The sequence below is a fragment of the Pteronotus mesoamericanus genome, unplaced genomic scaffold (assembly GCF_021234165.1).
Source record: "Pteronotus mesoamericanus isolate MK-2021 breed Mesoamerican mustached bat unplaced genomic scaffold, CSHL_Meso_final scaffold_371, whole genome shotgun sequence".
Lineage (NCBI taxonomy): Eukaryota > Metazoa > Chordata > Mammalia > Chiroptera > Mormoopidae > Pteronotus > Pteronotus mesoamericanus.
The window spans coordinates 3,798,282-3,820,942 of NW_026555314.1; the positions used below are offsets into that span (position 1 = coordinate 3,798,282).

General features: G+C 42.7%; 1 protein-coding gene and 1 pseudogene across 2 annotated transcripts; both read left to right on the forward strand.

The window, feature by feature from the left end:
• The first annotated feature begins 1,008 nt into the window (after positions 1 to 1,008).
• On the forward strand, positions 1,009 to 3,865 carry LOC129086305 (phosphatidate phosphatase LPIN2-like; annotated as a pseudogene).
• Positions 3,866 to 6,168: 2,303 nt separating this feature from the next.
• On the forward strand, positions 6,169 to 18,296 carry EI24 (EI24 autophagy associated transmembrane protein). Of its 2 annotated transcripts, none has more exons than XM_054592679.1 (11): positions 6,169 to 6,339; positions 8,669 to 8,781; positions 11,538 to 11,683; positions 12,245 to 12,305; positions 13,178 to 13,244; positions 13,796 to 13,920; positions 14,232 to 14,351; positions 14,715 to 14,826; positions 15,516 to 15,627; positions 16,045 to 16,119; positions 17,285 to 18,296. In XM_054592679.1, the coding sequence occupies exons 2-11, from the start codon at positions 8,740 to 8,742 to the stop codon at positions 17,445 to 17,447; spliced, it is 1,023 nt and encodes a 340-aa protein (XP_054448654.1). In that variant the 5' UTR covers positions 6,169 to 6,339; positions 8,669 to 8,739; the 3' UTR covers positions 17,448 to 18,296. The 2 variants fall into 2 exon arrangements, with proteins under 2 accessions (XP_054448654.1, XP_054448655.1); XM_054592680.1 differs by lacking the exon at positions 6,169 to 6,339 and adding an exon at positions 6,825 to 6,845.
• Positions 18,297 to 22,661: the final 4,365 nt, after the last annotated feature.

Consider the following 22,661-nt stretch of genomic DNA (forward strand, 5'->3'; position numbering starts at 1 on the left):
TTAGCAATAAAAAAAAAAATACTTTCATTTATTTGCTACCACATGGGTCCATGCTACAACATGAATGGGCCTTGAAAACATTATGCCAAGTGAAAGAAGCCACTAACAAAGGATTACATACTGTATGATTCTATTTATATGAAACAATAAATGCATAGAGACTCACTTGGATCTCCAGAGTTCATATAAAGATTATTTTTAAAAAATTTATTGATTGATTTTTTGAGAGAGAGAGAGGAAGGGAGAAAGAGAGGAACATCGATTTTGTTCTTCCACTTGTTTATTCATTGGCTGATTCTTGCATGTGCCCTGACCAGGCATCAAACCCACAGCCTTGCGCATATCAGAACAATGCTCTAACCAACTGAGCTATCTGGCCATGGCCCATGGAAAGATTATCTTAAACTGAAGACTGAGATTCCTTTCCAGAGATTTTTAAAAATCTGACTCAAAGACCAAGCCTTTCAAGTGTAAAATCGTCATAAATCTCCTCAGGGAACCTCACTCCCAGGAAGAAGACTGGCCACTCACACCAGGAAAGGAAGTTGCATTAAAAAAAAACAACTTTATCGCCAATTGTCATACTGTTCCTGGGCAGGGGACCTGGCCCTGAGTGGGTCTGCCTAGGGCCAGCCAGCAGGGTGTGGGCTCTTGACTTCGTGTATGAAAGATTTCACAACACAAGTCCAGGTGCTTGACAACGAGGTGCTGTTACCTCATAGTTTATACAATTACAAGCTGTGATCAGCGAAACAAGGAAGAGCCTAGGGTAGCAGAAGCAACAGGGGAGCCTAGGCGGGGCTGTCTCAGCTCACTGAAAAAAGTCAGAGAAAAGTGAGCCTTGGAGACAGGTTCAGGGGCTTAGCCTTAGACAAGCTGCTGCTGCCAGTTGTCCCCCGATTGCCAGTCTCGGGGTCCCTTAGAGTTTAGGCGATTTGTGCCTGTAGGGGAAGAAGTGAGGGGAGAAGAGGGCAAAGGGGATGTGCAGCTGTTCCGCAGAGGGAGAGCATGGGTGGGGAGGGGGTCTTATGTCTTGAGGCTTCTCTCTCTCTCCCTCTCTCTTTCTCTCTCTCTCTCATCTTAGGGGAGGTCTCAGGGAAGAGTTTCACGAGAATATTCATCAGTTTTCCAAGCGTGCTCTTTTAGAGTCATGGTCTCCACTCACTAGTCGGTAACAGGGCAGGGGGTGGTTAGTCACTGTAGCTGATCCTGGCACCACCCTCCTGGTTTCGCTGCTTTTCTGGGTTTGGAGCTGAAATATCACTGAGGCCTAGGTGTTACCTCTAGGAAGGTGACCTTCTGTGTCTGGCTTTAAATTGCTCAGCCATTGTGTTCAGCTCTCTTGTCTCAGTTCCCTGTTCCACTTGCCAAGGAATTTTCCTAGCTTCTCACTATCCTGTTTCAGTGGTTGTGAAATAATAAATATGAAATGCCTGGTACTTAGTAGATGGTTAATAAATCATACAACCTCTCTTCCCTGGAAGATTCCAAGGCTAGAAGCTAGGATATATCTGGCCTCTAGATCTGGTATTGTCACCAGTTCACTAAAACATGGAACCATAGAATTAGAAGGGACCTTCAAATAGACACCATTAATTTTAAGAGTCTTGTGTTATAGATATAGAAACTAAAGCTCAGAGCTGGACTGGAGACCAAGTCTTCTGAGTTTGGGGCTCTGCCTCATGGTGTCCTCATTTATGAAACCAGGAAAATCATACCTTCATCTACTGGTCTCAGAGGGGGCCTCTAATCTTACATTAGTATTTGAGTACTCTTTAAAAATGCAAGAAGAAATTATTGTTTTTAATTCTAGATGGTGTTATAACTTTTGGGATTTGTAAGATTTCCCTCCCTCAAGTTGAGAAGGACGCATCCATGGGAGAAGCGGTCTGCACCACAGCGACACCCAAACCGAGGGCCCAGAGGAAGCAGGTAAGCGGTGCGGCTTCCATGGCAGAGCTCCTCCAGCCTCCCCCGAGCCTCAGATTTCATGTGCGTTAGAGGCAGACCACCTTCCTAAGCTGTCGTCCTTAGGGGAGGCTCCCTCAGAATCAAAATCAGCAGTTAAAGTAGGCTCATCATCAAAGACAAGGGAAGCCAACACCAGGGACCTGGTGATATTTACCTAGATGACTTAAAGGCTCTAGAGAGCCTGAAGTTGTAGTTCTCTATTTCCCTAAAAGGGAATTTGGCCCTGGCTCCAGGCAGTGGCCCACGTCTGACACAGTGCCAGGCTCCAAGTCCCCAGAGTCTGTGGGAAGCTCAGCAGCGAGAGTGGTGTTGAGTGCCTCTCGGATTCTGCCATGGACTTGCCTGATGTTGCCCTCTCCTTTTGTGGGGACCTCAGTGAGAATGGAGAAATTTCTAAAGAAAAATTCATGGAGCATATCGTTGCTTAACATGAATTTGCAGAAAACCCTGGACTTACAGGCAGTTGTAACCTTGTAACACAGATATATAACCACCACTATAACTGGGCTTTGGCCACTCCCATCATCTTCAGTTTACAAGTGTTCAGAAGAGTTTGCCCAAAGCCACAGTCAAGTCCTGAGTCAAAGAGAAGATGCCAAAGAAATCTGGTAACTGGTGGTTTTGAGTTTTGGTGTGAGAGAGAAAGCGTGTCCAAACCGCTGCCAGAGGCCAAGGAAGTGAAATCCAAGGTGCCACCCACCAGTGACCTGCTATCAAGCGCAAAGGAGCCAGCCAGTGGCAGCCAGCAGAGGAGGACTCATCCAGTGATGAAGGGTCACAGGATCTTGAAGAATCAATCAAAGTGGACCCCGTCCCCACGGAGCCCCTGAGCCACAGCAGCATGACCATGCGTAAGAAGTCTCTCTACCTCTCCTCGGACCAGACTGCAAAAGCTCCAAGATGGCCCAAATGGTGTCATGTTTGGTATTATAACCCACTATCAGGACACCTGCAGGCACCACTTACTTGTGAAACTAGAATGACAAGATCATCATTTCTGATCTAGATGAAACAATAACCAAGTCCAATGTTTTGGGACAGACTGTTCCACAGTTTGGTAAAGGCTGGTGTGGCTCAGTTTGTTGGGTGTCATCCCACAACGCAAAGAGTGCTGCTTTGGTTCCCTGGCAAGGCACATGCCTGGACTGCAGGTTCAGTCCAGTTGGGGCACGTACGAGAGGCAACGTTTCTCTCGGCAGAGCTCTTCCGGCCTCCCTTGAGCCTGTGATTGCCGTTTCTCTCTCACATTGATGTTTCTCTCCCTCCCGCTTTCCCTCCCTTCCTTCTCTAAAAATAAATAAATAAATAAAATCTTAACAAGAAAAGACAAGACTGGGTATTGCAAAGTTCTAACACACCACCACTGGGAGTGGCTGCAAGCTTCTGTACTGCTCTGTTTGTGCCATTGGCATGGCCGACATGACCTGTGGCTACCTGCACTAGGTCGATGGCAAGGCCTTGATTTTGCCTTGGTGGCTTCTGATGCTGTTCCCCAGCAGCTTGTTCTCCACCATCCACAGGGAAGTGATAGAAAATAAACCAGAGATATTCAGAATTGAGTGTCTAAATGACATCAAGAATCTGTTTGCCCCATGTAAGCAGCCCTTTTAGATGGCCTCTGGAAACAGTCCAAATGATGTCTATGCTTACGCACAGACACAGAAGTGAGTTCTAGATCACAGAATGGTCACTGTGAACCCCAAGGGTGAATTAGTACAGGAAAGGGCCAAAGGAAACAAATAAATCATCATGTCACAGGCTGAGCGAGCTTTTGAGCACACATTCTTGCTTCTCTATGAGGAAAAGAGAACTCTGCCTTTCCTGCCCAGAATTTAGCTCCTTCTGCTACAGTTGAGACCCAATCCCCAAAGTGGATCTGGATGACCTGGCCTGAGGCAGCCCCTCAGGTGTGTGTGTGTGGGGGGTGGTCCTCAGTCTTTTAACTTGCAGCTAGGGAAGGTGACCTGCTGGACAGATGACACTGGGCTCCCCTCCCAGCCACAGGTGCAGGCCTAGACCCATGTTGGCAGCCAAGTACCAGCAGGGACAAGGGGCGCTCCTAAAGCCGTAACTGCCATCGACTTCACCCTCCTGGACTGGTCGCTCAGTGCTCCAGCAGGAGAAGCAGGGGGAGCGCAGACCTGGGACCTGAGGTCGGTGGCCTGGGCTCCTGTCACTGGCCTGTTCTCACACACATTTTGTGTCAAGGGGTGTGCTGGGTGCTCCTTTAATTGCATAATTTAGAAGGAAGCAAAAAGAAGCTAAATAAGAGTGCACCACCCCTGGCTGGTGTGGTTCAGTGGATTGAGTGCCAGCCTGTGAACGGAAGGGCCACCAGGATTATTAGAGCCTAGGGCACATGCCTGGGTTGTGGGTCAGGTCCCCAGTAGGGGGCGCACGAGAGGCAACCACACATTGATGTTTCTTTTCCTCTCTCCCTTTCCCTTTCTCTAAAAATAAATAAATAAAATCTTTAAAAAAAAAAAAAAAAGACTGGACCAAAGCATTGCACAAAGTGTTGCATTTCCCCCCTACCCACCCAAAAAACATCCTTCCATCAAACAATTTGGAGTAGATCTACTAAAGTAGATCTTCTAAAGTCACACTTTTGAGAAAGGATAGTTTGGAGCAATTGCTACTATTGTAATTTATAATTTATAATTACAATAATCAGTTTATCATTAAGCCCCTTAAATGCCTTTATAACAAGATATCTAAGCCTCAGCAGGTGGATTGTTCATTTGAATCAAAATAAAATTCCAAAAACAAAAAAATGTTTTCTACATAGTTCCGTATAATAAGCAGTTGAAGAGATTTACTCTTATGGGACAAAAACAAAGTTTAGGAATGTCTTCTCTTTGTAATAACTTCAGTGGTAGAATAAATAAATATATTTATAAGAAAAGGAAAGGAGTACATATTCCTAGATCTGTTCTCAGTGAAAATGAGATTATTTCCCACAGCTGAAAAAATAAGAACTCCCCACCCCACCTTCACTACAGGTGTTTACATATATAAATCTATAAATCCCTAGTTGGCCCTTTACTTCAGGGCTTCTTTTAGTCTAAATGCTTCATTCACTTCCTCCCTCTTGCTAGTTTCAACTTTGGGCATCCTCTTGCTTAAAGAGAAGGTAAGGTTTCAGGAAGCTCAGGGGCTGGCTCACTCTGGAATGGGACTGGAAGTCAGTCCACGAAACAAGGTGAACAGCCCAGACCATTGAACTGGAAGAATCGGGAGGCCTGGGTAGTTGTTCTGCCACTGACATCTAGGTTTTAGGTTCCCTCCAAATAGAAGGTTATACTAAATATCTTTTAGTTGTAAAAACCTGATTCTACAGGTAGCCCCAGCATTAGCAGCTGTAAGCACAGCTAAAGGAAAAGGAAAATAGGAAAAGAACAGAGAAGAAACAAGGAGTGAGACATCTAGAAGAGGTTGGGAATAAGGAGAAAAAGGTTATAGGTAGGACTTGATACCAAGAAATTGCTGTTCCCAAGGTAGAAGCGTACTGGTGGGGACAGAGATCAAACATGTTATTTCTATTTACTTCCATGTTCTTATCTCAACCATCACTTAGAGTGCACACCTAATGCAGACTAATAGCATGGCAGTTTACCCTATTAATCATCTGAAGCTTGACTTAAACGCATCATTGCTTCGTATCCTTTGGTTACAGAAAATCTCCAGCCAAATAAACCAAGGTGACTTCTGTATTTTATTGTTTCCCGTTGGACAAGCAACCCTGCAGAAGTAAATGGGTGAAAGCAAAGAACAGTATGGTGGATCCGAAAGGGCCGAGAATAGGAAGACTTCAGGGAACCCTAGGTATTCCGCATGAGGCCCAGGACATACAGGGGCCCTGCGGATCGACAGGATTTCCCAGGCTCCTTCGCTCCCTGTCTTCCCCGCCCCCTTCGTCCTGGGCGGCTCTCCGCAGCGCCCACCCGACTTCCCAGCAGCTCCGTGCGGCCCGGGCATGCCCAGTGCGAGCGCAGCTCGGCCTCGCCTCCTCTATAGCCACTGCGACCCCTTTCCCTTGGCTGTGGCTGCTCAGCGCCCACCGACATCCCACCGCCCCCTGCCTACGGGGCATGCTCAGTGCGGGCTCAGCTAGGCCCCGCCCAACGCATCGGTCCCGCCCCCTCTGCCGCATCGGCCCCGCCCCCTCTGCCCTGGGCAGCTGGGCTCCGCGCCAGTCGACTTCCCACCGCCCCGCGCGGCCCGGGCATGCCCAGTGCGGGCGCAGCGGCCTCGGCCCTGGAAGCGCCCGGGCGGCAGCCGGCGGTCGGGCAGGGAGGATCGGAGCGACCGGCAGTGGGCTAGGGGCAGGGCCGGGGCCGGGCCGGGGCCGGGCGGAGGAGCTGCCGGGTAGGTGAAGTCTCGGTGGAGCCAGGCCACCGGTGCGCGGCAGGGCCCTGGGCGTAAGAACGTGTGGTGAGGGCGGTGGGGGTCAGCAGGGCCAGAGCTCGGGGTCGTGTGATTGCAGGAGTGAGTCCGAGACGGACCCCCGGCTGGAAGGAGAATGCCCAGGTGCGGCGCGGCTGTCCTTAGGGCTCCGTGTGACCGGGGTGTGAGGTGAGCCGCGCCGCGCCCGGTGCCCAGCTGTAGCTGCGGAGGGAGACCACGGTCTTCTTTCGGGATTGCTGAGGAACTACGGGGAGCCGCGTCCCAGCGAACCTGGAGCTATTCCAGGAGCCCGTGGAAAGGAGGATGCTCACCTTTCCCGCACCTGGAGTGGGTCTGACCGCTCCCTGCTTTCCGGACTTGGGGTCTGTCCCTCACTAGGTGCCTTCCAAGTTCCAGTGAATGGGAGGCATTTAATGGCCAGGTGTATTCCCAGGACTAAGAGACCTTTTGTCCGTGGGATGCTCCAGGTAAACAACAATCCTCTGGAGTAAAAAGTCCGACTGAGGGTTAGAACGCCAGGGTTTTCAAGTTTGCCGTAGCCTTTCACTTTGCTGTGATCTTGGAGACTGAACTAGATGCATCCTCTTTCCTTCCAGTTTAGTTGGAGGATATCCCCCTCGGTCTGCGTGTGGTCTCAAACTGTGGCAAGTTACTTTTTCTCTGCTCCTCAGCTCTTTGTCAACCGGTAATTCACCAGGTAGTCCTGTATGTAGGAAGCCTGCTAGGATCTCCGCATAGAATTGAAGTGACTTGTCTCTCAAAGGCCACTGTTGGTCAGTAGGCCATTAACACCTGGCTTCTCCCACTTGGTACGTGCAGAAGCCAGGTGCAGAAGCCAGGTGTTAATGGCCATGGTTCAGATAACAAAGTTGTTCTTCTGGACTAGGACTGCCAGGCTGCAGGCTCTCTGCCCTTTGCGAAATCCAGACTCAGTAATTGGCTTTCTCAGACTCCCAAGCTCGCTCATTCTGTAGTGGGATTATGTTTCTAGAGAAGTTTTTGTTTTGATGTTATTGCACATTATATTAAAAAAGGAAGATTTTAATGCCCTTAATTTATAGATTAGGAAGTAGCTGGTTTAGAGTGAATTCATGATAGTCTTTACAAACTAATGTCTTGTGTGTCATCATTGGACATTTTACTACTTCCCTGGCACTATCACTCTGAGATGCTTTTTTATTTGTTTTTAATTGGGAATCTTAACAGAAGTTTCTTCCCTAGAAACCTCTCTACCTGAAGTAAGTGCATCTGTGTAGGATTAGACCTAAGGAGCAGTGATTCATATGGTGCTGTGCAAGCCACCTCCTTTCTGCTATTATATTCCCTCCTCTTTCAGTTCTGGGTGGCAGTAGTCCAGTTGGGTCAATGGGTACAGTTTGGTGAAGTGGTTGTAGGTGAGGGAAAGGGTGGTTATGTTTTGAAATCTGAGGTTTAAACAAGCTGCCTGTGAAATTCTGTCATTATGATCTATCTCTTAAATTGTGAATACCCTTGATTGGTTTAGTCAGGTTTGAGAACTTTGGAATGCCCAGTTCTTAATAAAATTTTTGGAAATGGGTTTTCCATTCCCCTTAAAGACAGTAAATGGGAATATAGATTTTAAGACTATTTACACATATGGACTTCCAAGTTCTTAATTTTTGAAGCTAGATTTCTCATTCAGCTGAGAAGTAAAATGGGAAAGCTGTAGTGAAGTAAAGAATATTTATACATATGAACTTTTTTTTTGGCCTAGTTTAAAATCCACTGTTTCTTGCATGCTTATTACAGTGGCACTTGTACATGTATATATTTAACATTGGAAAGCATACAAAGACCTATTTGAAGGTCTTGATGGGAAATTTCACATCATACCTTAAATGTAACTGTGTGCCGGAGGGACTTGTATATGAAGTGCATATTTAGTAGTTTTTGTTAGACCTTTCATCTTGCTTTTGTATTTCCATTCAAGTGCTGAGGCTATACATCAAACATAAATACAGCTTAAGAGGATATTGGAATGTGCAGGGGAGGCAGTTAGTAACATCAGGTCCCAGTGAGGAGACTGCTAGTCCCACAGCAGTTTACTCCTGTCAAAGGGAAAGGGTGGTAAGTGATTGAAAAATAATTTATCATTGTAGATCTCAGTAGTTACAGGGATAAGCTTCCTTATTCACTGTCCTGGTAGCTAAGTGCCTGTTAGAGACGCAAATATGTGGAAAACAGCATCATGCAGAAATGTACATGAAGTTACTTATCTTTAGATGAATAACAGCTCCCCCCTCCCCCGGCCATTATGCTCTGTTTCCAGGTTTTTCATGATGAAAGAACTTGGGATGCTTCTCTCTCCTCTGTGTAGTTGGTAGTTTGGGTGGTGAAGAGATGGCTGACAGTGTCAAAACCTTTCTCCAGGACCTTGCCAGGGTGAGTACATCAAGCAACCTCTCCACCCTTTTGCTGTAGGAACTGACTAGGAAATCCTTTAAGTGTTTTGGACTTTATCTTTCACATAACAGGTTTTCATTCTAATTCACTCTACTCAAGAGATAGGCATTATCCTGCATCTTGCAGAAGCTTAGTAGATCTTTCTAGTGTCTCTAGTATTACAATTCTGGTCAGCTTGATCCAGAGCTTTTTTTTTTAAAACTTTATTTCAGAATAATTTTAGACTTAAAGAAAAGTTGCAAGACAGTACACAGTCCTTCTGTGTCCTTCACTAGGTTCTGCCAGTGTGAACATCTTCTGTAACCATGATACATTGGTCAAAACTCAGCCATGAACATGGATTACATAACTGCTACCTGAACTGTTTCATTTGGATTTACATTAGAGAACTCCCCCCGCCCAATTCTTTAAGGTGCAGATGATGATGCTTAGGAAGATGTCCCATAAAGATCTGTTTAGAACCTAGCCACCCAAATTTCCAGTAGCATAAACTTCTGTTGTAGTGGATGTCTGAGGTCTAATGTCCTAGTTGTGGACCCTCTAGCTATATTCCTAGGAGCAGGAGAGAGGCCAGTTTTGATGGGAACGGTACAGGTCTGGGTATTGGTTTCTCAATGGGATGTTTAAAAGTTTATTATCTTTGAGTTAAAAGGAAATTGAAGGTCTTAGAAGGGTCAAAGAGACTTCATGCAATGTGATCTACTTTTAATACCTTTACCTCCTTGTCTTGACATTCTTGTGTGATAAAATTTCAACCCTGGATCAGTTCTACATTGTGCGTTTTACATGTTTGTCTGCCCCACAAGACTAAGGGTCTCAGGGGGGATCCTGTCTTCATTCTAGCACATACCAGGCCCTCAGCTATTTGATCTCAACTATCTTGAATATTTAAACTATTTGTGGAAAATTCAGAAGTTAAAAGCAAAATAATTCTAAAAATTACTCATAGGTAAAAGATCAGGGGCACACCGTGCCAATTTATGGTTTTACCAGTTGGTACTTCATACGCTTGCCCATTTCTCTGTAGCCTGGCAATTAGCTCCAAAATTTGTTTTAGCTAATAACAGGTGAAGATGCCCTTCTTAAACCCAGGCTTGCCACGGCCACCAGATTGCCTTTCTGTCCTGCTGCTTCCTGAAATCGAATACCCCAGTGCTATCACTCTACTTTGACATATAGGTGTTGAATTAAACTATAATTTTTTGTTGTTGTTTACTTGTATACATCTCCTGCTAAGTTACAGTTCTTGAGCATTTCCATGTGGCCAGTGTCTAGCTTACTGAAGATGGCTTAGTATATGGATGGGTAGATGAGTGAATGCAGCTCTTTGAACTGAGTGATGTGCAGTTCTGGTGTTTGTAGCAAACAGTAACCTCTCTGCTATTGGAGCTCTTCCAGTAGGGTTGGCAAATGCCTCTATCGCTGTCTTTATAGACTTAACAACTCTGTCCCCCATCATATACTCTTGAAGGACATTCTCCTCCAGCTATACTACCATATGGTTTCTGTCTTATTGGCACATTCTTTTCCTATAGCTTCTCACCTAATGCCATTTTTACAGTGATTATTTCTTTGTGTTTTTCCCTAACCTTGGTCTAGCCCTGGTCCTTGTTTAATTTATCCTTGTATCACTAGTATTTAGTACAGGATATTGATCATACTATAAGTATTTAATTGATACTGGAAGAGTATAAGGGAGGACAGTAATTTGGCTTTATAGTATTGATAAGTGTGGAGGGATTAGAAAACCACTGTTTTGCAACCATGTTGTTCAACATTGATTTGGGCAAGAATTGTCAATGGATGCTATAAATCTAGGGGAGAGAAGTTGAGCAGGATATTTGGGTGGTCAGACCATTTGAATGGTCTCTGAAGTGTCTGTGCACAGATCACTTATTAGTTGCAAAGGGGAAAAATTGCAACCATACAAAGGAGAGACTAGATAACACCTTGACTGAGTTTATAAAAGTAACATCACCAGCAAGGACAGACAGACATTACGTGTCTCTGGATGTATTACCTGGGAGCACACACGTAGGTGATGTTCCTGCCAAAAATGTGTAACCTGGATCTAATCATGAGGAAACAAACCTAAATTGAGGAAGTACAACAAAACAACCAGCCTATATGCTTCAAAAAGATAGGTAGGCTTAAGGAGCTGCCCCTGAGTAAAGGAAACTAAAGAGAAGTGACAGACTAAATACAATATATGATTCTGGACTGAATTCTGATACTTGAGGGGTAAAAAATACTGTAGAGGACATTATTGGGACAAATGGAAAAATTGGAATATGGACTGTGAGATTAAAGTATTTCAGTATTAAATTACTTAAATTGATAACTGTCTTATGGTTATATAAAAGAATATTATTGTTCATTATTAGGAAATACACACTGAAGAACTAAAAGTAAAGGAGCATGATGTAGCAACCTAATCTCAAATGATTTGGAAAAAGTGTAGAGAGAGATATATATATAAATATAAAAATAATAAATGTGGCAAAATATTAATTTGGTGAATCGGGAGGAAAGGGTATTAGGAAGTTTTCTGTTCTTGCAACTCTTCTGCAAATTGGGGATTATATATATAAAAAAAAAAATCAAGCTTCCCTTAAGCCACATAGCAATGTAAATACAATGGTTCCCATTGTGATTTCACTTTACTACATATAAATTTGGAAAGTATTCTCTGACCCATAATTATCACTCTTTAAAAATAATACTCTTGCCCATAGGGAATCAAAGACTCCATTTGGGGAATTTGCACCATCTCAAAGCTCGATGCTCGAATTCAGCAAAAGAGAGAGGAGCAGCGTCGAAGAAGGGCAGGAAGTGTCCTAGCGCAAAGGAGAGCCCAGAGCATAGAGAGGAAGCAAGAGAGGTAAGGAGTGGAGGCTGGTGTCAGAAATATCTGAGCTTTCTTTCAGAACACACTTTAGGAAGTGACCGACCCTTAGCATACAATTAAAACCCTGTGTAGTGACTTGGAGTTTTAGTATTCCATTCTTTTTTGTACTTTCTCCCCCCAAAATGTTATCATGGATTCTTCCCCACCCTCCCACATTGAATTAAACTAGGCTCCAGCAATAATCTTTGCCCAAATATCATGGTGTTTTTTGGTCTGTTTTTTAAAATCAGAATGGTGAATAGAGAACCACAGAAAAATTATTTTCTAGGAAAGCCTAGGTGGATGGATTTATTGATAGAACCTCAGACATCATCTTTTAATCCTCTCCAGCCTTGGATTTTAGAAAATTTTGTGTTAAGGAAAGCTGCTTCTCTGAAAATATTTTTAGTCTTTTCTTATTGACTGACATTAGAAGAACATAACAATAGGTGCTGGAAAACTAATAACCAACAGAAGATATAAAATGGAGAGCTTCTGCACGACAGTGTGGAAATGGCCTGTATGCCGTATAACCTAAATACTTGTCTTTTTCAGTGAGCCACGTATTGTCAGTAGAATTTTCCAGTGCTGCGCTTGGAACGGCGGAGTATTCTGGGTAAGTTCTTTTTTCTTAAATTCCAGGCACCTTATCAGCATCTTGAGGTTGTTGCTGTTAATAGTTCTCAACTGTTTTCTTTAAACTGAGACAAGGAGCTTCCACCTGCTGATACATGCATAAGATCATAACTCAGGATTGTGTGCAACTGCAGTGATTTTATTCCCACCCAGAGACCACTTGCATATAATAAAGGGCTATCCCTGAAATAAAGGCATAGCATTTCAATTTTTCTTAAAAAATGACTTATTCACAAGTTTTAATGTTGTTATAGGCTGACAGTTTCTCTTGACATTGTCTGGACTTTTCGGCTAAGAGCATCTGGGGGGATCAGAGGGGAAGGACAGAGGGACAAGGGCAAGGTTCTCCACCCCGCCCCGCTGGTCATAGCCGTCTGTTAGAATTGGCATCTGTTGAAACCCACACCAGAAGAGATTGTCTGCATTTAACTGAGAACCAACACAGGTTTAGTTGAAATTTGATACTTTGAAGAATAGGTAGTTAAATATTTCCTTTGACTTGGGATTCAACATAATCAAGTTTCCTTAATTTAAACATTTCACAGATGTGTTCAGGTGTTAGCTTTAATTAATAAAATATTGCTGTGTACTTAGTTGGTGCCTGTATTTTGTCCTGAGTACTATTTGAAATGTTCTACTCTGCCCCTCAAAGTTTTGCTCTTTTTATAGGCAATGTCAGATTGTACCTGTCACTTGGAAGATTGGGAATATACATAGGTCCAATTTTGGTGTCCCTTCAAGCCTTCTAATTGATAAAAATCACCTCAATCTGGAAAATAATTACACTGAAACTTGAAACCCTTGTTTTAAAGAAGGGCTTTTAATGTTTACCTTATTGCTTCTTTCCTTTAGTTCAGTCTCCTCTTGTTCTATCGAGTGTTCATTCCAGTACTTCAGTCAGTAACTGCTCAAATTATTGGTAAGTACATATGGCGCCTCCTGCCTAGGATAGAGGTAGGAGGTTGTTTCCTGTCTCCCTCAGTGTATTTCCATTTACCTGTGTACCAGACCATTTCCTGTGTACCAGGATCTTGGGATTTTTTTAACTCAAATCTCTCAACAATGCTTCGAGTGGGTATTGTTATATATACCATTTTATGGGGACAAAAAGAAAGTGAGTTACCAAGCTTAAATCATTAGTAAATGAGAGAGCTGGGATTTAAACTCAGGTGGTTTCGTGCATATTGTGTACTGCTAGTCACTGTGACATCTCAGTCACCATCAGGTAAGCAGGTTTGTCTCAAGATGAGTAACACCTGTCTCTGGCTACTCTGAAGTGGAGTTGGGGCCAGGATTTGGTGTCTCTACCAAGAATAAGACTCTCTAAGATACGTACAATGATGTCCTAGCAAGGAACAAAGATGTGTGTGGGCTCAGGGTTGGAGGATAGTCCCAACTCGGGGTTCCGCATTTGGTCTTCTGGTTTTCCGTTTCTCCAGGTAAACTCATAACTCCTTTTCCCTTCCATAGGTGATCCGTCTCTCCATGGAGATGTTTGGTCGTGGCTGGAATTCTTCCTCACGTCAATTTTCAGTGCTCTTTGGGTGCTCCCCCTGTTCGTGCTTAGCAAAGTTGTGAATGCCATTTGGTTTCAAGTAGGTCCAGAGCAAAATGGGGACTGGGTCCTATAGCATGAGGGGCTGACACGTGGCAGGCTTCAGCCTGTGAAGTTAGTGGCCACTTAGGGAGCAGTTTTACAACCTTTCTTGGTCAAGCAGGCGGTGGGTGATGTTTGAGCTCTTGTAAAATGGAACTTTTGTCTCAGGCCCCCAGAGCATCTCATTGTCAGATGTCCAGGGGTCTTTCTCACCTGGCAGATCCAAGGGCAGATCAGTGGTCTTAGCTTTGGGGGTGGAGATTGGGGCCATTTAATTCCTGTTTGAGTGAGCTACTTTCCTCGTTACAGGATATAGCTGACCTGGCATTCGAGGTGTCGGGAAGGAAGCCTCACCCATTCCCCAGTGTTAGCAAAATCATTGCTGACATGCTCTTCAACCTTCTGCTTCAGGCTCTCTTCCTCATCCAGGTGAGACTGACCTTCTGGGCACATGGACAGATTTAGAAAGAAAAGGTTCACTAGAGGGAAGTTAAGAAAGGGTATTGCTTTTATATTGGGGCAGATATGCTTAATGGGAGGTAATGATTTTAAAATACTTTTTTTTACAGAAACAGCTAGGGAATTTTAAAAATCAAAAATCACAAAATGATAAGAAACATGAATTTACCTGCTCTTCCTGCCACCCCAGGCATTCTCTACCCTCCTGCTCTTTAGAAACTTGAGAAGCAACTGTGTGGCTCTCTAAGCAGAGAGTAGTGACCCAGAGTGGCAGGTGACTAGTGTTAGGTCTCTGAAGCTTCGGAATTAAGATTTTCCATGTTTATTCTTTAGGGGATGTTTGTGAGTCTCTTTCCCATCCACCTTGTTGGTCAGCTGGTTAGCCTCCTGCATATGTCCCTTCTCTACTCACTATACTGCTTTGAATATCGTTGGTTCAATAAAGGTAAGTCCATCTAAAGGCACTCAGAACTTGGAGGCCCAGTTTGGAAATGCCGCTGCTAAGCAGACTTCTTACAGCTATTCAGTGCTTAGGCCCTTGGCAAACCATCTTTGGAAGGAAGTAGCATCTTTAGCAAGAGGGAACTTACCTGACATTTGGCTTGTGGGGTTTAAGCCTTAACTTTGATGCTGAGGGGTACAGCAATGCAGCATTCCCTCTACGGGGCTCAATGTGATGTCGCTCTGACTGAGCTGTACGTTGGCATAAGTGAGCACGAGATAATCTGAATTAGAGAAATTAATTTGATTTCTGTGCATTCAGATTCTTTTGGATATTTTAAGAGCCCCTGGCATGTTTGTCTGGGTATGTATGGTTGAAAGAGGTTAATTTCTAGGTGATGGCTGGCTTTTTATTTGATACCTTGCTTTGCTTAGGCCTAATCCTGACAAAGGATGCCAGATTTTAAGTCATAATGCAGCTAGCCTGCCAGCTTTGAGTTGTGATTATTGAACTGTAAAAACTTTGCATGGAAGCTGTATATCAGATAAGGACAAGTCTGAATTACATGCTTAGCTCTGTTCTAAATGGCAGACTTATATCTAAAACTCAAACCTCAAATAATATGTCTACCACATTTAGTCATTTTACTAAAAGGACATATGAATTTTAATTACATTGGCTCCTTGTTTTAGGAATTGAAATGCACCAGCGGTTGTCAAACATAGAGAGGAACTGGCCGTACTACTTCGGATTTGGTCTGCCCTTGGCTTTCCTCACAGCAATGCAGTCCTCATACATTATCAGGTAATTTGGCTGGAGGGACTGGAAGGGGACTAGTACAGACACTCATGTAGGGAGCGTTCTCTGGATGCCTGGCCCTCTGCTAGGCGTTCTGCGTTCCTGTTCCACTATTAGGATGTCCCTAGGGTTTTTCTCCTTGCCAAACAGTCATAGACATTTGTCAGTATTGACCTCTAGTCTGCAGGATCCTGTATGCTATATTTCCTCTGTGTGGTCTTCTGGAGCAGTGTGAAACACAGCCAGTGCTTACAAAGATCCCCCTCCCCCCCGCCACAATTTTAATTAAGGGTTTATCAAGCCATAATGTCAGCACCAGAGGCAAAGGAATTTTGGACTTCTGATGTCTTCTCCAAAGTCATGGCTGTTACGAAGATGACTAATTATTTTCTTTACTTTTTGTTCGTTTGTTTGTTTTTACAGTGGCTGCCTCTTCTCAATCCTCTTTCCTTTATTCATTATCAGCGCCAATGAAGCAAAGACCCCAGGCAAAGCTTAGTAAGTATTAGCCAGTATTAGCCAAAGTGTTTTTCTGTGTAAAGGTTTGGGGCTTTAATATCACAGTTATGTGAAATGAGACATTTCAAAAAATAACGTCTTACATTGCTGGGAAACATTAATATACAGTTTAATGGGGGGAAAAAAGCGCTTCTGGGATATATCCCCAAAATTTCTCCATGCATATATATCTACATAAATATGTTTTAAAAATCAATGCTATTATATACCTTGGCTGGTGTGGTTTAGTGAACTGACTGCCAGCCTGCGAAGCAAAAGGTCACTGGTTCCATTCCAGCCTGAGCACATGCCTGGATTGTGGGCCAGGTCCCCAGCTGGGGGTGTGCAAGAGGCAACCAGTTGATGTTTCTCTCCCTCTTTTTCTCCTTCCCTCCCCCTCTCTCTGAAAATAAATAAATAAAGTCTTTTTAAAAAATGCTATTATACATATGTTTAAAGTTTAACAATTTACTGAATAAAGCACTTGTAAACGTTTGTAATTAAGCTCATTTTTGTAAGAATGGCCAACTTTTTACAAAGGTATTGGGGCCATATGATCTGGCTATAGGAGTTTATTGATCATAACAGTAGAACAAAGTATTTTAAAATGAATCTTTAGCAGCGGAGCTAGCAGGTCTAAAGTTTTATCACTTCCTAAGAAAGCTCCATCTTTGATCACTTTGGTTATGTCAGTAAGGATGCACACGCTGCAAACGTCAGACCTTTTCTGGGTGTTCGCGTGCACCTGCTGTCCAGTGCTCAGTGTGTCCTGGGAGGCCTACACAGCCTTCTCCTGAGACCTCTTGAAAATGAAACACATACAGCGTGAGATGTCTTCAGACATAGCTTGAAGTTTGTGCCCTGAAAGTCAGCTATAAAAAGTGCTTCTCGAATCAGCATAAATCTGAAATACAACTTTATTTCCATTAGGCTTTGATACTTTAAATGGCGGTGATTTCATTGCACTCAGGACAGCAACAGGACCCAGTGCATTCTCTAGTTGCTGCCTGTTTGATCCATGTGCCTAATGTCTGTACTTCCTTGATCAGATTTCACTGGCCTTATTTCCCCATGTCATTTTAAATTTAATGTAGGCATATTTCAGTTGTCAAGTAATAATTCTGATCAACTAGGGATCTAACAAGTTGGATCTCTTACATTTTAGCCTTTTCCAGTTGCGCCTCTTCTCCTTGGTGGTTTTCTTAAGCAACAGACTCTTCCACAAGACGGTCTACCTGCAGTCTGCCCTGAGTAGCTCAACCTCTTCAGAGAAGTTCCCTTCACCTCATTCGTCTCCTGCCAAACTGAAGGCTGCTACAGGCCACTGACTCACCTGCCATCCATAGGGGACGAGAGGCGTTGGAAGGAGGCTGTGCAGATCCTTCCTTGTTCACCTCCCCCACCAGGGAAGGCAGGACCCACTCTGCCAAGGGCCCTCTGCATATTCCCTAATGAGGAACGGGGAGTTTTGTCTCTGGTGCACGTAAGGCACAATCTTCCTGACACCAGTATGTGGATTTTTAACACCTGTCAGTCTGAAAGGACCACAGGTTTTTCTGCAGCTCTTTTCTAGCATTTGCCAGCCCCCGTGCCTGGACTGGTTGAAACACTTTTTCTCCCTGTGCCATTCACCCTTCCACCTCCCCTTCCTGCCTTCCACCACCCTTGGATGAATGGATTTTGTAATTCTAGCTTTTGTATTTTGTGGACCTGTTATTTTTGTTGTTTTTCTGTGAAGCACATATTTTGGGTGTGGGAGGTAAAGGAGCACCTCAGTTGCTCCTGGTCACTCCCTTTATAGCCATCACTGTCTTGTTTCCTGTAACTCAGGTTAGATTTTGGTCTCTCTTGCTCCACTGCAAAAAACAAGCCTGAAGAGATGGGCCAGGAGGGAAGACCTCACCGCCAGATCTGCTGGGTTTTGAGGAGTGATTTTTCTTCCCCTTGAAGGGGAAAAAAGCTTTTTTTCCACTGGTACATTTAAAGTTCCCCAACTATAGGGATGTACCAGTTTTGGACAAGTGCCACTGCAACACAGAATGCTTGGAGAAGCTGAATTTTCAAACTCTGCAGGTCTGAAATTTACTGTCGGCCACTGTCGGGTCTGTCTGGTGTTTCAAAGGAATATTGGGTGCTGCAAATAGGAACTGACGGGGTAAACTTATTAAACCCATTAAACCTGTGACTGGTGTTTTTCTATCATTTTAAAGGTACTAAATATGGGAGGAGGGGGCAGGTGTCAAAGCACTTGTACAATTTTAAAATGTCACAATTAAATGTTAGCTGGTTTCTCACAAGGTGTGTAAATGATAGAATTTACAAATTATCACCTCAGGAAACATACTCATGGAATCCAACACTTTGTCTTGGGTAATTTGGTTACAGTATTTTGAGAGATTAGTCCTGATAAATGTTCCCTGAGGAAGTTTGGATTATGTGATTATGATGATAATGTTAACATCTTGGAAAGAATTTAGGATTGTTGGATTATTTGCTTTAAAGCCTGTGTCTATGTCTCTCCTTTGTATTCATGGAGAGATCCCTCTAGGTTTCAATGTATTGAACATTCTCATTAGAGAAGAAATTAGGCATCTGGTTAACAGAAACCTTTACTATGTACAAGACAAAATAAGGATTTAAAAATCACTGCTGGGAGATGAAAACCAAGCTCAAGGTGTAGATGATTTTAAAATAGTGGGCATCTTGGAAGTAGGTATTGTTTTTCAGCTTGTGCAAAAAGTTGTAAAACACATAATTTAAATAAGGTTTACTTCCAGTACTCCTCTGTGACATCTCTGGTCATTTGTCAGTAGCATCGCAGAGAAATGCCAGGTTGCTGTGGGGATGGTTTGAAGATCTCAGTATTTCATCAGCTTGAACCTGATCGTTGATTACCCTAAGAGTAGTTGTTATTAAGTTTTTAAAATTAGCTTAGTGTTTAACTGGCCATATCTTTGCCACCTGAAATTTGTATGTGTACCAACTAAATTACTATTAGTTTAGAAAGGCGAGGGAGGTTGAGTGGATGAAGTCATGGGATTTTATCCAGCACTATGTCTTGCTGTAGAGAATGCTTTAAGTGATTGGAAGTGAGGAATCTGCAGTTTTATTGTAATTGAGAGGCCAGGCCTGTGGCATATCTACAATAGAAATTTGGTAATTACTAAAGATGACAGAGCATGAGCTTTAATCATGCAACCTGTAACATCTAAGGAATCATGTTCACAACCCTTTTTCAGGGATAGACATCACACCTGGGACAGGTACACGTGGTTCAAGATACTACCCTTTTATTCTATGTAGAGCTGAGTTGTCCATTATAGCAACTCTGGAGGAATTAGAAAGTGGATGCTTCAGACCTGGGTAGGGTTTGTTAAGTCTTCTGGAAACTTGAATGAATGGATTCATAATTTGATTTGTTAATTGCTCTTACGTTGTAAGGGCCAAGATTAAGGAGAATCAGGACAAACCCAGAAGAGAGTGATTAATAGAGGTTTGTGAGCCACCTTTTTTATGCACATCTGGCAATAAAAGGGCAACTATAGTAGCTCACTACTCATTTTTCATCCACTTACATTCTGAGCATAGAAGTAGGACATTTATTCACCTTTTATACTCATGTCTTTACCTGTGCTGAGATTGCCCTGGTAAAGGATATCAGTTCATCAGTACAATGAAAGAGGCCCCAAACCTGCCCCCCCCACCCCATGAACAATTCTATGCTACATAACTCACAGAAGTGGAAAGGGAGCTGGCCACAGGTCAGTGCAATGTACGCTTTTTAACAATGTGGGCCATCCATCTGGGTATTTTGAGTGTACCTAACGTGAATCCACAGAGCCCATAAAGGTTCAAGTGGCAGAACAGATGATTTAATCACATAAGCATTTGAGTGCCTTCTCTGTCAGGTATGGGAGATTGAGGGAACAACCAGAAAGATACGATTACTGCCTACTTGGACCTAACAGTACAGTGAAGGAGACTGACAAAAGTGATCAAGCACATTTTTAAAAATTATGTGTTCAAACAGCTATTTTCCACAGGTCTCAACTTGAATAAGACACAGAAATTCAGAGAATCTTTGAGTAGGGTGAGAGAGTAGGCCATAACATCAGTCTCGTTCCTGTTTTACTCATTTTCTGATTTCAAAATGGATGTTTTGTAGTGCTTCCATGCTTTGGGGAAAATAGTGACCATTTGACTATTTAGATAGTTTCTTAACCAGGGATTAGCCTCAGGATCATCTGAGATTTCCCAAAATACACCACCTGTTCCGGGAGGAAATGTGATTCTAGAAACAAACTAAAAATTCTAACTACTTCCACAGAAATTTAGGAAGCTATTGCGTCAATGAAATACACATTGTTGTGAAAGGGGGCAAAATAGGAAAGTTCTTGCAAATTAAAGCAGTTACGGTGCTTTATTAAAGTGACCCCAAGACGCAAGATAAAATCGAGGAAATCTCCCAGAACACAGAGCAAAACAACCTAAACATGGAAAAATTACAAATCACACAGGTATCCTAGAAACAGGAATCCAACACTTGTCAAATAGCAACTTAAGAAAATAGAAACATGAAGACAAGAATAAAATAAAAAATTTCCTTGACTAATGAGGAAAATTGGAGTTTGCAGATAGGAAAGGACTGGTAAGTGTAGGGCAGGAAAAATGAAGGACACCGCCCCCCACCCCAACCCACCCAAATAGATGGGATCTCTAAGGAAAAATAATTTATCAGAGAAACATAGGTTACCTACATTTCACGTTGGCATCAGACTTCTCAAGAACAACTACAGGTAATACTGGGTTGGCCAAAAAGTCGGTATGGTTTTTTTCCATAAAATGAAAGACATTTTTAATTTCATCAATAACTTCATTGATTTAAGTTTTGAGTGTTGGCTATCTGCTACGTGGTATGACGTTGATTCCTCTCATTTAATGTCTTGATTTGATTGCTATCAACTTCAACTGATCTACCCGACCGTGGAGCATAGGCCAATGAAAAATCTCTAGCACAAAACTTTGCAAACCACTTTTGACACATTCGATTGATCAGTCACAGCACCTTCTCCATACACTACACGAATCTTTTTTTTTTTTTGCGTTTCAGTTGTTTTTACCTTCCTTGAAATAATAAAGTATAATATGCCAAAAATGTTGTGTATTATCTTCCATATTCAATATTAAAATGGCTACACAAAAATTCACCAATTTTGATGTTTTTAAAAAATGCACACATATGACAGCTGTCACAATAGAAGCTAACAAAATTGTTTCAAATGAAGTTCAAGACAATGAAGTGCTCCTAGAACCATCTTACAGAAAAAAACAAACTTTTTCAGTTTGCTTCTTTTGAGCCAGCCCAATAGAAGACAAAATTGTAACGCTTTGAAAAAGTGCTTTTATCTGGGGTCCTGTGCGTATGGGATAGGATGGCCCCAATTTTGTTCCTATAATTTTAAACCTAGCTTTGCTAGTGATTAAGGACAAAATAAAGGCACTGTCTGCTTTCCTTTCAGCTTTTCTGAAGTTATTTGAAAAATCCGTCAAAGTGAAAAAATAAACACAAATAGATTATTAATTAAAGGAAACAAAATATCCAACCAAACAACATGAAACTGGAATCAGTGCACTGAGAAGAAATCCTGGTTATTTTTGCTTTGCAGCACACTTGGAAAGGTGGGTTCTGGGGACAACATCAAGAAGAAAATAGATTATTTTTACTCTGGTGTGCTCCAAATTAGGTGTTTCTTTTGAACAATTATATATATAAAAGAGGTAAGTAGACAGTTTCGGAGAGACCAAAAGCTCCACAGAAATGACACCATTCCTACAAAGCAAGCTAAAAATAGCTTTATTTTAAACATATGATGAAATAGTAGGAAGTTTTTGTGAAAGAACAATATCAACTTTTGGTCAGGAGGAAGAAGGATTAACCGATATGCTGAATTCGTGTATAAACTCTTGGTTTATGATAACTATAATAATGACTGCTGTCCTGACTTTGATTTTCCTTATATCAGTTGGGATTAAAGAGTGATCCTAAGGATAGTCTTAGATTTTAAACTTTGTTCTTTAGTAGTACATTTAGACTTCTGAAAGTTTTAAGAAACATGTTCAATAATTTAAAATATTGAGAACCCTATCTTAATATTCTTGCACTTGTACTTTTTTTTAACTTTAAGGGAACCATATTAATTCCCCTTTCCCCTTTTGAAAAAAACCCTTAGTTTATTTTGAAGCAGTTTAACATTTTCTGTAATTCCTTCAGATTCAGCTTCGGTTTCATTCTGTTGCAATTACATTGAACACATTATAAAAACAAGCATCTATTGGATCGTAATGTCTGGGAGGGCGGTAAGCATGGTCACGTGGATTCTGAAAAATGCACACGATTCTGATTTAAATAAGCTTCCAGTAAACTTGACGGGTTGTATTGCTCGATTCTGAAACAGCGGGCTCCCAGCAACTTTTGTGTGTGCGTGGTGAGGGCAGAGGGAAAACAGAGCGGGTTTTGCGGGTTGAGCTGATTTGGTACGGCG

What these genes read in the sequence shown, in the direction of transcription:
- EI24 (XM_054592679.1), top strand. Translation starts at nt 8,740, where the DNA reads ATGGCTGACAGTGTCAAAACCTTTCTCCAGGACCTTGCCAGG. An exon ending in AGGCTCTCTTCCTCATCCAG is followed by an intron (nt 14,352 to 14,714) that starts GTGAGACTGACC and finishes TTTATTCTTTAG; the next exon opens with GGGATGTTTGTGAGTCTCTT. An exon ending in AAGACCCCAGGCAAAGCTTA is followed by an intron (nt 16,120 to 17,284) that starts GTAAGTATTAGC and finishes CTTACATTTTAG; the next exon opens with CCTTTTCCAGTTGCGCCTCT.